Source organism: Bison bison, unplaced genomic scaffold, assembly GCF_000754665.1.
Source record: "Bison bison bison isolate TAMUID 2011002044 unplaced genomic scaffold, Bison_UMD1.0 scf7180017861046, whole genome shotgun sequence".
Lineage (NCBI taxonomy): Eukaryota > Metazoa > Chordata > Mammalia > Artiodactyla > Bovidae > Bison > Bison bison.
Genome location: NW_011491618.1, coordinates 81,419 through 96,949, shown reverse-complemented (window position 1 = coordinate 96,949; position 15,531 = coordinate 81,419). Strand labels below are relative to the sequence as shown.

General features: G+C 34.9%; 1 protein-coding gene across 8 annotated transcripts in view; it reads right to left on the bottom strand.

Moving 5' to 3' along the window:
* Positions 1-15,531, bottom strand: part of CDC27 (cell division cycle 27) — a 58,031-nt gene that overhangs the window by 24,180 nt on the left and 18,320 nt on the right. For 5 of the 8 annotated variants that reach the window (XM_010832368.1, XM_010832369.1, XM_010832373.1 and 2 more), the window contains exons 3-9: positions 12,651-12,798; positions 11,250-11,375; positions 6,309-6,406; positions 5,417-5,571; positions 5,100-5,311; positions 4,021-4,135; positions 1,647-1,780 (exon numbers count right to left, since the gene is read on the bottom strand). In XM_010832368.1, coding sequence (XP_010830670.1) covers positions 1,647-1,780; positions 4,021-4,135; positions 5,100-5,311; positions 5,417-5,571; positions 6,309-6,406; positions 11,250-11,375; positions 12,651-12,798 — 988 coding nt within the window. The remainder of the gene's footprint in view (positions 1-1,646; positions 1,781-4,020; positions 4,136-5,099; positions 5,312-5,416; positions 5,572-6,308; positions 6,407-11,249; positions 11,376-12,650; positions 12,799-15,531) is intronic. The other 3 variants (XM_010832371.1, XM_010832372.1, XM_010832375.1) reach the window with 2 other exon arrangements.

Sequence of the window (15,531 nt, the reverse complement as noted above, 5' to 3'; positions counted from 1 at the left end):
CCTTGGACTGCAAGGAGATCCAACCAGTCCATTCTGAAGGAGATCAGCCCTGGGATTTCTTTGGAAGGAATGATGCTAAAGCTGAAACTCCAGTACTTTGGCCACCTCATTCAAAGAGTTGACTCATTGGAAAAGACTCTGATGCTGGGAGGGACTGGGGGCAAGAGGAGAAGGGGACGACAGAGGTTGAGATGGCTGGATGGCATCACTGACTCAATGGACGTGAGTTTGAGTGAACTCCGGGAGTTGGTGATGGACAGGGAGGCCTGGCGTGCTGCAATTCATGGGGTGGCGAAGAGTCGGACACGACTGAGCGACTGATCTGATCTCATCTGATGGGTTGAACTGTGTCTCCCAAAGGGATATGATGAAGTCCTAACCTCCAGTACTGTTAATGTGAACTTTTTGGGAAATACGGTCTTTGTGGATGTCATTAACTTAAGATGAGGTCATCACGGTGGGCACTAATTCAATATGACAGATGTCCTAATAAGAAAAAGGAAATTTGAATACAGAGGCACACAGGGAAGATGGCTACGTGGAGACAGGGAAATACTGAGTTGCCTACCACAAAATAAGGAATGCCTCGGGCAACCAGAAGCTGGAAGAGATAAGGATCCTCCCCTAGTGACGGCCCTAGCAATACCCTGGTTTCAGATAGAACTGTGAGTGAATAAATTTCTGTTGTTTTAAGCCACCCAGCTTGTGGTACTTTGCTAGGGCTGCTGTTGGAAACTAAAACAGGCAATAAAGAAGGTACAGTGGTACACATCAACTATACATCAACTAAGAAAAGAAGATAAAAAGGAATTAGTAATACAAAGAAGGCAAAATTAATGTAATTCATGTGTATTTCAGTTAGTACATTTGTTTAAATGAAATGCATAATTCAGTAAATTATGTTTATATATTCTTGAAGATTAACATATATTTGGCCTATTAATGTGCTCTGCAGGAGGCTCAGGCTCCTTCTTATCACTGAGCCCTAGGCAATCATTGCCACCTACCCGAGAGTTGGCATTCATAATGAGACTTACCAGCCAGGCATTTTAGAAATACTGAGGCCTTTTATATAGTCAAGGTATATGCACATGTGTACCTATTTTAAGACTTATGATACATGTTCACTATTTTAGGAGGTAAAGTTGTAGCTTTCTCTTAATATATTAGCTATAATTTATTTTTGAGGCCTTGAATAGGAAAAGAAATCCTATTTAACACCATTTCTGTGTGGAAATGGATTCATCATTTGAAGATTTATCGGCAGAGTCATACTATGAGCTACTTATAGAAATGCATAATAGGGGAAGGGGAAAATAATCTATCTGTACTTGATCACTGGAGAAGGTTTCATAAAAAAAAGGAAAATTATTTTGGAGGAGTGCTAAGAATATCTAGTTTAAACAAACTCACGAGGCAATTAGAATAAAAAGGTATTTTAGCTAACTCTTGTCTTGATTTGCATTGTAATACTCAAAAATTAAATTTCCTTTTTCAGTAAGTTGGAAATTACAAATTTAACATATTCAAAATTTACATAGTCATTCTAGAATTCTTGGAACAGTCAAAACAACCTGCCTAAACCGAAGAACTGTTTCACAACAAGAAAAGCTAAACAATATCAAATAATGAGACTAAATAAATACCTTGTTTGTGGGCCAGAACTTTGTGTCTGTGCAACAAGAATTGGAGTTACCTCTCGACTGTTTCCACTCTGTGAGAAGACAGACTTTGTTCCAGTTTGGCCGATTCTGGCAACAGACTGTAAAACACAAAAAGTCTAAAGTTTGTGAATTATAAATTGCATTGTGAGTGGTAAAAGACATCATGATGTACCCATCTACATTTCCCCAATACGAGATTTCATATTATATATTGTCTGTCATCTGAAAACACAAACTATTAATGTCATTACTGATGTCATTTTAGGTTAATTAATTATTGATATATTAGAATGAACATCATCCTATTTCCTCATATTAAGCTCAATATTTTTACCCTTATACTATCTTTTTATCTTTCGACTTTAGTTATCAAGGAAAGGTTTAAGATTCCTAGAAGCCATTTATTATGTAATTTTCCCAGTTGGGGCTAAGTGCTAAAAAATTTTAAGACAGCTACTATTCTCAAAAGTTACGATCTAATTTAGTATACATAAAAAATAATACAGTAAGATTTTATATCCCTTCTTTGGCACTTAATAAAGACAGTCTTAGAGTAATTCAGATTAGTAGATTAAAAAAAAGAAAATCACTGGGTTATTTTCCAAATTCTAAGAATACTGCATGGAATTAGTATTTCTTTTTGATGTGTTCAATCTTCTGGACAGTGCTTGCCCCTTCTCTCTTCTCTAATTTATCACCTTATTTCTATTTATTTTCATCACTTAACTTTTTTATAAAGTGATCTCTGTGTCAGTGGATATTAAAAAAAAAATTTTACTACCAAATAAATTTCTCCAAAAATTAGTTACTGTGATAGTCACTGTATATAATTCTGAAATTGCACATTATAAATAATCACTAATAATTACATTCTCACCATATATGAAAGCCTTATTTTGGCCTTCTCAACATTTAACATCATGCCCACCTGCCTCGTCCTTCTGAAACTTTGTGTAATTTCTAAAATATTTAGTATAGTATCTTGATTATTTGTTCTACCACTTCATTTTCTGGCCCCTCTTTCTTCCACTGTTTTAAATTAAGTTCCTTAGCACCTCTCTCTTTCTCTAGGAGAGCATGGTCATTTTAACCCTTTAATAATTGTATCTATCACTTGGTCATATTCTTTCCTCTATAACTATCTACTGAATATTTTCACCTATTTTCTGGCCCTTCCTTATTTGACAAAGAACTATCTGCTGAACTCACTACTTGGTTGATATTTTTAGTTGATACTGCAGGCAGATCTGGAAATATAGCTTTTCCAGAAATGTCTTGTAATAGAGTAAAAGAACAGAGGCAGAAGAGGCTTAGACTGGGCAATGAAATCATATATGTGTTCACTACCTAACTTGTCCTTAATTACTCTGACTCATGGTTTTGGCCTACTTCCCCTGGCATGCTAACCACTGTCCTATTATGCCTTCTTATAACTGTAATAAACTAATTTCCACATATATGTTACTCTCATAATAATACAACAGCAGGTAGTTGCCAACTTAAAAAAAATCCAGTTTAAAACACAATCTCTGTATTAAATACTTTTAGTCCACGTTTACCACTCTTGGAGTTCCTATTATCACTCATTAAGAAGCTATCATGTAAAAAACTTTGCTAAAGTTCAGGAGTAAAAGAGTTAAAACAAAACAAGAAGAAACATGTTTCTCTGAGGGTAAAAGGGTTATCTCAGTCATTCACATACCAGTATGACTCATTTAGCTTTCATTTCTTAAATATCCATTATGCACAGCAACAGGCATTTGCATATATAACCTAATTTAATTCTCACATAAGATACCCTGCACCACAGATATATTTTAAATAAACCTCATTTTGGCCTCTACTGCCACAGACAGTAAAAGAACATTATAAAGAGTCACAGTTGCAATGCAGTCTTATTGCAGTATTTACTATACAGATACTATGAAATATTTTTCATTTTACTACACTTTAACTCCACACCTGAGATCCACCATAAAAATTTTATTATCATAAAGAGCTAGCTTTATGTGAGTCATCTTTTTTCATGTTAATATTAGTACAACTAAAAAACAAATATACTGATGGGGACAAGCAGAAACCATGGCAGGTATAATTTCCTTTATTTACATTCAAAGTGGTCATCTTAATTTTGTTTTTTAAAAAAAGGAACTTAAAAGTAAAAATCTGAATATGCTTAATTAGCTATATGCTGAAATAAACTACACTTGTGAGTTACAAACTTACGTGGTCAAAAGAGCAACCAGCTTTGTGTTTCCTACTATAACCAGGAGGCTACGATAATGATGACCGTCTTCCACATTTAGATAACTTCTCTAAGGCAACAGTAATTCACTGTATTTTACACGGAAAATACCTTTTTTGAAGGGGCTCCGGTGGGTGGCACATCAATTACAGAAGATGTATTAGTGTAGTTTTGTAAATAGGATCCATCTCCAGGACTTGGGGTTTCTAATGGCAAAATCCCAAAACTGAGAAGAGGTTGAAATCAAGGTGTCAAAAAGTCATCAAGGCATATATAAAGCAGCAGTATACTTAAATTAGAAGGTCTAAAAGGAAGAGAATGGCAAATCAGTCTTGGGGGCATTGAGGATCTAAGGGGCAGATTAAAAATAAGCTGTGAATATAGACTATTTCACCCACCAAAACTAAAATTACAAAAAAAAAAAATCAAATAAGGAACTAAACTGAGCAGTAACTACAGATCTCAGGAGATTTATTAGAAATAAAGAAGAGTAGCTGGTAAAAGCTAAGATCCAAATGATCAAATTAGTTCAAATTCTTGGAATTTATGTGATTTAGACACTATTAGAGAAAATATCCTTAGAGACTAATGAACGCATCTGTGGAATCAATGAGTTTTGCAATCTCATGGTCATACTATTTAAGTAATTTCCTGGCCCTGGGACCCAATTCACAGTCTGTCCTAGCATATAATTTTTTATTTTGATTCTTTTAGAAATGCATCCTCTGGCCTGGGTTCCTGTATTTATACATATATATATTTATTTCTAAAAAATTTCACAGAACACTTCATATATTGATAGGTGTCAATCCTTTTCCATTTTGGAATATAGCACTTTAACCATTTATTACTGATTATAAACATCCCAACATTTTAAAAAGGTTCACTGCTATTCACTGACGCATAGTCATAAACAGAGTATCTTTTAATGCATACAACAGCTGAATAAGGAATGCTTAAGTTTAAAAATTTTCTCCAACACTTAATACGAAATTCTTATCACAGATACTGTATTTCTATTACTTCATTTTCTGAAAATGGAATAGACTCATTATTGACTTATTAAATATCTCTATTTCCATAATGATTTAGAAGTTGCTGTTCATATTAATCTATATTACTAATATAGGAATTACTCTAAGATCATTTAATATTACAGCACATTTTAAAGTATCTTTTATTTGTCTTACCTTGGGGTTAATGGGCTAAGAGCAGCTGGTCCTCCTAATAAACTTCGACCAGTTTTTGGTTTATTTTGAACCTGTTTAGATAATATGGAAGTTCCTGTTCCAAGAGGGACAGTATCTGGTGAAATTACAGCCGAATCAATATAAGACACTGAAGAATCTGTATTCAACGAGTACTTTGAATTGGAAGATTCTAAATTCAGTCTGTTTAATTCCTGAAACAGAAAATTTCTACCATGTCATTTACAATACATTATTTAGCTCAGATCACTATTTTTCATTTTCACAATATTTTTAACACTAGTGTATAATACACTTACAATTGTGTCCTGGGGTGTTTCTGTAAGAACTGTCTCAGGCTGTCTGTGAGATAAACTATGATTAGATACTAGTGTTGTGCAAGAGTTGGGCAGACAGCTGCTAAAGTTCTGTAAAGACGTTAATTTAAATGTTTGGTCAGGATCTGGCTTTTCACCTGTGAAGGGGGAAAAAAAAAGTTTGCTTCTGAGGAAATGAAGGTTAAATTAAAAAAAAAAAAGCATAAGCCAGCAAAAATAAAGCCTTATCCAGAGTTTTAAAGTTCTATCTATTTCAGTGAATCAGATTTACTCCCAAAAGCTCATCCATCAGTGTACTGTAAAAGTGTACATCAAAGATAAAGCTGTACATTTAGGAAATAAGTTAAACCACAATGAAACTGACTTTAAATATAATAAATCACAAGAAAGTACAGATTTCTGTGTTTTAAAGCAGAAAGCAACTAGACCTCATTTTGCTCAAGGTAAGGAATGAGGGTGGAGAGGTGAAACCTTCTAAAAATCAAAATAAAATTTTAAGCACTTAAATGTATATCGACACAACATTTTAAAATGATCCTTCATGCCTCCTAGAGCATATATACTATGACAACTCCCCACCACATATTATCCATGTCTCTGGGTATTTTACTTATTTCTTTTCTTATCCAGAATGCTATTTTGGCTAACTTTATACTCACAACACAATTCATTCCTTGAGGACACAAGAAAGGCCACGTTATTCCTGAAACATGATTCTACCTTACTTCTTGTTCTCAAGTTTAAAAGCCTTTAGCTTTGAAAAATATTTGTCTTGTGGATATATAATTTGTATCATTTTCCAAAAATTCAGCAGGGGGAAAAAAAGGGAAGAAGAAATGGGAGAACCCTCCCCTAACCACCTCTACAAACTTACCTATTTCACATAATGATTCAAAGGGGGACCAGAGGAAAGGATTTAAACTAAGGCTCTTTTGGTAACATTCTGATCCTTTGGCAAGCCGATCTGTCTTGCTGTAAAGACAAACAAATAGATTAGACAAGCTATAAAACCTAAAACATCTATTACAAAGAAAATTTGTTACAGAAAATTAGGTAAATCTTATGTAAGTTCTGTGCATTCTCTTCTAAATTCTTCCTTAAATGATCAATTTCTCTTTCTTACTATCCTCCAATCTCTATTATTTAGGGTATTTCAAGTCAAAAGTCAGGTGAAAGCAAATAGAACATGAATTGAAAGGCATGTTAACAAAACAAACAAACACTCATTGCTTTCTTAGATACTATAATTGCTTTTCATTTCCTTTTGGACATTACAGTTAATGAGGCGATATGGAGAAGGCGATGGCACCCCACTCCAGTACTCTTGCCTGGAAAATCCCATGGATGGAGGAGCCTGGTGGGCTGCAGTCCATGGGGTCGAGAAGAGTCGGACACGACTGAGCGACTTCCCTTTCACTTTTCACTTTCATGCATTGGAAAAGGAAATGGCAACCTACTCCAGTGTTCTTGCCTGGAGAATCCCAGGGATGGCGGAGCCTGGTCGGCTGCCGTCTATGGGGTCACACAGAGTCGGACACGACTGAAGCGACTTAGCAGCAACAGCAGCATGGGAAACACGCAAATATTTGTCTTATTCTTGATTTTAAATATAAATCCCAGTGGTAATTTTGAAAGTGACTTAAATGCTTTAAATATAGCATATTTAAATGAGAAGATATTTTAACAAAGTAAAGGTGGCAGCTCTTAACAAAAAGGAAAATTCATGTTTCTAAATTGTGTGTATAAAGGCTTACATTCAAAACATGGACAACATTCTTAGGACCCTGTATACTTGAAACAATCTGGAAATTATTAGAACAGCATTGTGGCCTCCCTAGCTTTTAAATGGGAGAGAAGACAAGATTGAGGGTTAGTAAGACTTGTAGAGCTTTCAGGTTAAAAAATACTACTGACCTGGTTTAAGACTGAAATTCTTCATTATCTAAAGGAAAAAAATTAAGATACAGCAATTTTCCCAAAACCCCGAGGTTTTATAAAGGACCAGATGGCATTGAACTAAACAACCCTCAAATGAAACTATCAGTTAAAACACATAATCTGTTTATGTGCTGTCAGTATATATCAAAGAAACGAAAAAAAGATCCCCTTGGGGAACTATATATTAATGTGCCTTACTTTCAAATTTTGCAAGTGAGTAGAAACTAGAATAAATGATGTAATAAAGACAAGAAAGTACCACTAGTTGAAGCTTATTTAGCTTCCCAGATTTGTCTAATCTGACCCAATAAACACATGGACACAGAAAGAAACAGGGGAAGGAGACAAACTTTCAGAAAATGTAAGTTTTATCAAAGTCTGTATCTAAGGATTGCTTAGATGAAATTTCTTAAAGGGAAAATAACTGTAACAAGAATGATATATTCATTTACCATGTATAGCAGGGTAACTTAAAAACAGGAAACAAAGATATGAGTATTTTTGGAAAGTAAAAATTAGGAGTGGAAAGCGGACAATGAATGCTTGGGAACTTTTAATATAAGGCCAGGAAAAGAAAAATACAGTGAAAACTCAATGTTTGAAGATTATACCAAAACTAACTTATGTTATACAGCCCCTCACCATGTCTATAACTAAGTATGGTTTGTCTATTTATTTATCTTTCATGTGCTCTCTTACAATTGATTATAAGCTTTCTGAGAATAGCAAACTAGATTTCTCATGATCTGATTAATAGACCATAAAATAAATGTAGAACAAAATGTCTACCAAGAAGAGATTAGATACACACACACACATACAGATAGATACTGGTATGTATAAATAATATAAAAGTTAATTGGGATAACTCAACACCAGAAAAATAAACAACCCAATCAAAAAGTGGGGAAAAGACCTAAACAGACATTTCTTCAAAGAAGACATACAGATGGCTAACAAACACATGAAAGATGCTCAACATCGCTCATTATTAGAGAAATGCAAATCAAAACTACAATGAGATATCACCTCACACTGGTCAGAAAGGAGGCCATCACCAAAAAGTCTACAAACAATAAATGCTGGAGAGGGTGTGGAGAAAAGGGATCGCTCTTGCACTGTTGGTGGGAATGTAAATTGATACATTAAATATTTAAATTACATTCAATGTAAATTGATACAGCCACTATGGAAGATGGTATGGAGATTCCTTAAAAAACTAGGAATAAAACCACCATGAAGTGAAGTGAAGTGAAGTTGCTCAGTTGTGTCTGACTCTTTGTGACCCTATGGACTGTAGCCTACCAGGCTCCTCGGTCCATGGAATTTTCCAGGCAAGAGTACTGGAGTGGGTTGCCATTTCCTTCTCCAAAACCACCATATGACCCAGCAATCCCACTCCTAGGCATATACCCTGAGAAAACCAAAACTGAAAAAGACACTTTTATCCTATTGTTCAATGCAGCACTATTTACAATAGTTAGAACATGGAGGCAACCTAGATGTCCATCGACAGATAAATGGATAAAGAAGTTGTGGTGTACATACACACAATGGAATATTACTCAGCCATAAAAAGGAACACTCTTGAGTCAATTCTCATGAGGTGGATGAACCTAAAGCCTATTATTCAAGAGTAAGTAAGTCAGAAAGATAAATATCATATACTAATGCATATATACAGAATCTATAAAAATGGTACTGAAGAGTTTATTTGCAGGGCAGCAATGGAGAAAAAGACACAGAGAACAGACTTACGGATATGGGGAGAGGGGAGGAGCAGGTGAGATGTATGGAGAGACTAACATGGAAACGTACATTACCATATGTAAAATAGACAGCCAACGGGAATTTGCTGTATGGCTCAGGAAACTCAAACAGGGGCTCTGTATCAAGCTAGAGGGATGGGATGGGGAGGCAGATTCAAAAGAGAGGGGATATATGTATACCTATGGCTAATTCATGTTGAGGTTTGACAGAAAACAAGAAAATTCTGTGAAGCAATTATCCTTCAATTAAAAAAAAATTGGGGGAGGAGCCAGATGTGGAGTTATAATAGTCACATCTGGGAGACAGACCTATAATTACTCAATAGAGAGACAAAAGGAGGGAAAGATTTAATAAAATTAAGCTGCCTGGAGTGTCCCAATTTTAGGTCAATTTTTTTAAAAACTAAAACTCAGAAAGGAGTTTTCCAGAGGATTTGGGTTGAAAATAGCTATTTAAATGGTACTGGAAGAAACAGGTTAATCTAAGAACTAGACTCAGAATCAGTCATGTCTTAAAGATGCAAGTCTCATGTGTTACTGTAGACAAAAAGACCAATGAAATGTCTATATCAAAGTACTGGAGATAAAAGATAACAAGCTGTAGCTTCAAAACTATAACAAGGAGGTTTCTAAATTACTGAGTGCAACTTTGGTCACAACAGGAATATGATGGTTGAAATGAAAAGCCAGTTTTTGGAGCAGGGTTGTGCCCTATTGGATACCTGACCTTTTAATCTTTATGATAAATAAAAATAATTATTTCTCTGAAAAAGAGGAAAAACCTTCCTTCATGGTTAGGACCTGATACAAACGTACCTTCAAAAACTTTTAAACAAATGATCTTGTTTTAAAATAACTAGTAAAAACACCAATACAGTATACTAACGCATATATATGGAATTTAGAAAGATGGTAACGACAACCCTGTATGCGAGACAGCAAAAGAGACACAAATGTATAGAACAGTCTTTTGGACTCTGTGGGAGAGGGAGGGGGGGATGATTTGGGAGAATGGCATTGAAACATGTATAATAACATATAAGAAATGAATCGCCAGTCCAGGTTCGATGCAGGATACAGGAAGCTTGGGGCTGGTGCACTGAGATGACCCAGAGGTATGGGGAGGGAGGTGGGAGAGGGGTTCAGGATTGGCAACACGTGTACACCCGTGGCGGATTCATGCTGATGTATGGCAAAACCAAATCAATATTGTAAAGTAAAAAAAAAAGAAAACTAAAAAAATAAAAATAAAATAACTAGTAATATATACAGCATTTCTGTGATTTAATACCTTCTCTTTATTAACTTTATTTTGATATAATTTTAGACTCACATAGAAGTTGAAAAAATAGTACAGAATTCCCTACACCCAGCTTCCCTTAATAACAGCTTTCAACATAACCATAGTACAATGATCAAATCTGGGAAATTGACAGTAGGATAACACAGTAAGGGCTTCCCTGGTAGCTCAGCTGGCACAGAATCCATCTGCAATGCAGGAGACTCCAGTCCAATTCCTGGGGTCGGGAAGATCCCCTGGAAAAGGGATAGGCAAACCACTCCATATCATGCCTGTAGAATCCCCATGGACAGAGGAGCCTGGCTGGCTGCAGTCCATAGGGTGGCAAAGAGTCGGATAAGACTGAGTGACTAAGCACAATAATACGGTAAACTAAACCACAGATTTAATTTGGATTTCAGCAGTTTTTGCGTGCACTTATTTGTTTGTGTATAGTTTTTATGAAGTTTTATCACATGTATATATTTGGGTAAGTACCACTACAATCAGGATATAGAACTGTTCCAAAGTCCCAAACAAACTCCTTTAGCTACCTCTCTACAGCCCCAGTACTCTTGCCCCAACTCTCATGTCTGAGAACCACTGATCTGTCTCTATCACTGTAACTGTGTCATAACAATAATGTTCTATTAATGCTATCACAGAATATGTAAATTTTTGAAATTGGCTTTTTTTCACTTGCCATAATGCTCTTGAAATCCACCCAAAGTATCATGTTTATCAGTAGTTTGTTCCTCTTTATCGCTGAGTAGTAATTCATTATAGTACTAGAAACAATTTTCTGATAATTTCAATCATTCTTACTTACCAATATACATGTCCCAACAATGAAAGAGTAAAGCAAGCTGAATCACCAAACTCAGTAACAATATCATCATGGCTTTTCTGCTTATTAAACACTCCACCAGATAAGATCTGTTCCCCTTCTGCAAGCCTTTAAAACACACATTCACAGATTTTTTAAAAAGTCAATATAAAAAGCACAGTGTGTTAAGACATTCTTCATTACCAATGTACCTCTTACCATGTAGATAAAGTAAAAAGTTCATGGTACCTTTAGAATAGCAATAAACATGTATTAAGAATCATTTGGGAGATTGGGAATTTACCATCTTAAAATTTCAGTCTTACCCTTTAAAAACAGAAATAGTTACCTTTAGTCTGTATGTACAAATCTAGTCTGAGCAACATACACATTACTCACATCAAAAGAAATGGAAGACTGTTACGCTGGGGGAAAAATATGAACAGCGCTTCATTAACAGATTTGGTGGTTCTTCTTAGTTCTATTATTCCTTGAAGTAGGGGAACAGTGGGATTTTTTTAAAAACTATAAATATTTATAAATGGGATAAGAAAGTCTAAGGTAAGAACTGTCTTAAGAAACTGGCAAATTAAATAAATATATTTTAAAGAATTCAACATTAGAATCTTTGGAGTAGAAGTAATTCAATAGCAAATGTCTCAGAAATTTTATATATATATATTTTAGCTGTAATTTAAAAGTTTTCAATTAGACACTGGACAAATAAATACTTATCAGACTATGGAGACTTTATGGGGTTTATTTATATCCTTTCAATGTATACCTATCAAGTAAATGGGGTTTATTTGAATCCTGTGACTGTATACCTATAAACTAAATATACAGGCTTTACAGTTATCTGTTTAATCACTTTTACCACTATTCCATTTTTCACAGCACAGAAAAAAGTCTGACAGAACATAACTACCTAAATCTCTAGCTGCCTCCAGATTCAGAATATGGACAGCTGACTTGGTTGAGCTGTCATATACCAAAGAAGTGTTCTCCTAAATCTGTCCCCTTGTTTAAAAGGAGTAATGGTTGCCCAAAAGAATGATTTTGAAGGGCAAATAACTAATTATACAACTGTCTAGACACAAGGCAGCATTAATCTCAGGTGAACTGGGAAGTTAGGTTTTCAGGTTTATTACAATCATTTTACAAAATCATAGGAATTAGTTACAACTTAGGTTTCTCCAGATTTAAATTCTATTTATACCATACCAATAAAATCTCTCCATAACAAAATACTAGGCAGCAGCATTTCAAAAGTTACTGTAATAGACAAAACTCTACTACCAAGAGGGGAGAAAGGGAGTCAGAGTCTAATCCATCAAAAGAATTTTATCCAGAATTCTACAGTTAAGTAGAACAAAATTAGGTAGAAAAGATTTAGAAACTTACTTGCTGAGATCAACACAACATTTTGCAAGCAGGTATTTACATTGCGGTGTAGTACAACTGTGTCCTTTCAAAAGTCTATATGCTTTATATGCTTTTCCTGAGCGGTAATAACAGGTTGCCAGTAAAAACAAGGCTTCTTCTGAGTGTACTAAGAACAAACATGAAAAAAAAAGGGCTGTTATTCAGTATGTTGAATGGTAATTATTGTTTATCTAGCGATACGTAAACAAGTTTAGCAATAACGAAAAAAATTAGGCATGTTATTCAATACAAAAAACAATTTATTGATTCAAATTTCAATTAAGGAGAAATACTTTCCTGATACAAAAGTTAGTTCCCCAAGTCCTGACTACCTTCTTTCCGGAAGAAAAAAAGGAAATAATACAATGAAGACAACTGTAGTATTCTCTGTAAATCCCTTAAGAAGACCAAACACAGGCATACAACTGCCCTTAAACAGACTATCAGAAAAGCATCATTTTTATGTAGTATTTTTCTGAGAGATCCTTTGAGAGGACAGAAGTCAAATTTCATGAGAGGGGAACTCAGCATTATAAACCTAATTATCAATCTGAAAATTTCTACATTAAACAAAGACCAAACTGGAAAACAAACAAAACTCACTTATTTCTAATACCAAATACATAGTAAATTATATTCAAGATAATTTAAGATAAAGGAAAAAAAATTCTAAATTGTGAATACCCACACTATATAAGCATTGAATTGACTGACTTGACACTTGTCCAGTAACAATAATTAAACTGCTCTTTAATGGCAAGAGCTGAATTATTTATCAACCTCTTTCAACATTAGGAAATGCCTGGTTAATGAAATGTAGCATTCTTCTCCTTTATTTACTCTCTCCCAAACTGACCATCACCCCACTTCTATCCTCACAACCTCCCAACCAATTCAGATGAGTCTTTTTTTTTTTCCCTTTTTGGCCACTATGCACAACACGTGGGATCTTAGTTCCCCTACCAGGATCAAACCCTCGCCAACTGTAGTAGAAGCACAGAGTCTTAACCACCAGGGAAGTCCCCAGATGAGAGTCTATAGAGGTAAGGATAGAAAGAGGGAAACTCTTAAGTTCTGTACTTCTAAAAATGGGTTATGTAATAATATCAGGAGACTGAGGAACCATTTAAGCCTGTGATTCCCCAAGTGTGGCCCCCTATACCAGGATCAACATGGAGCTTGTGAGAAATGAAGTTCTCAGGCCCCATCTCAGCTCAGACCCACTAAAATCAGTAATTCTGGGAGTAGGGACCAGCAATCTGTGTGGTAATAGACCCTTCAAGTGATTCTGATGCATGCTAAACTTTGCGAATCACTAAATTTAAAGTACAGATAAACTTGTCACATCTTTCTGAAAAGCTAACTCAAAGATGTGGGATAAAAAAGTAGCTTGAAATTTTCCTTTTATAAAGGTTATTTTTTTTTCTTTCCTGTTGTTGTATGCCATATATGCACAAGCAAAAACCAACAGAACTCTACTTCTCTGGTCCATCTTATGATTTTTCACAAAACCCTAGTATAAAAAACAATGTACAATAAGATGTCATGCAGTAAATGCTAAGAATTTTAGTGTACAGGTGTTAATAGGATCTACAGTGGTATCATTCAGAAGTAAAAAAATGAATGGGGACCTCTACTGCAATGGGAACAAACTGTTAATTTCATTGAACTACAAGTGCTAATTCACATAAGTTAGAAAGTGTGATTTCTTCTAGATTTTGCAAGGGCCTGATTTCTTGTCATCTAATAAATTAAGCATTTAAAAACTAATTATTATACCAAAAAACAATGGCTCTCCAAAGCTAGTTCAACTTTGAGCCATGAAAGTGCTTCATCAAATGTTTGTTTTCAAACACTGAGTGTATCTAGGTTAATTTTTCACTGTGGTAAAATTCCGTAATAACATAAAGATACCAAATATTGTGTGTATGATTTTAGTGTCATAGTGCAATTACTTTTTTGAAGTATGATGACTTAACAACTATGTTTAAGTGAGATTATAGATTAGAGGTTTAATCAAACCTTAAGCTTAATGAAACTATAAGATAGTGAAGTAAATTGAGAACTGGAAGGATCGTGAAGTACATGGACTGAAAGGGGTGGGTTTTTGAAGCTTCCCAGAAAAAAACTGACAGTCCAAACATAGCTAGTGAACCAGCAGTGAGTGGCTATAATAAATCTAAAAAGGAAAGAGTATTGACAAATAGATTTTATCTGGAACAGTAACTTCAAATGACTGACAGTGGCTGCCTCAAGTGCAAAACTCAGAAAAACTAAGGCTGATCATGGCTTTGCTAGTATAAGTGTGCAGAGATCAAAATAACAGGATCTGGAAATAGCTATAAATGTCTGCATGACATTTATTTGCCATCTTTTATTAAGAGCCTTAATCAAAATATATGATTGGGAATTATATGGTCCATAATACACAGTCAATCCTCTGGAGCTGAGCTCTCCATCTGCAGTTGGTTGCATCTCCAGATGCAGAACCCATGGTTGGCCCTGAGATGACTGTATTCTATAATCAGGAATAAAGTAAACACTGATTCCACAAAGTCACTCTTAATACTGATAAATCAATCATGTATGAGTTAAATCAAGGCACATCCATATGACTAAACACAGTTGTCCAAAAAAAACCCTTAATTTTTTCAGAATGCATTGTTAGGTGAAAAAGATGAGTTACAGAACAATACTGAAACTCCTCTTCTTACAAACAGGTTGGGCTTCAAATATAGGGTAGGTCATTTAATATAAGCTCAAAATAATTAAGAGGAGCTTAAGCTTGCATCCTTCAGACACACTGCCATCAAATGGGAAGATGAATTAGCTTCTCAGTGCTTTTAAACCAGGTAGACAC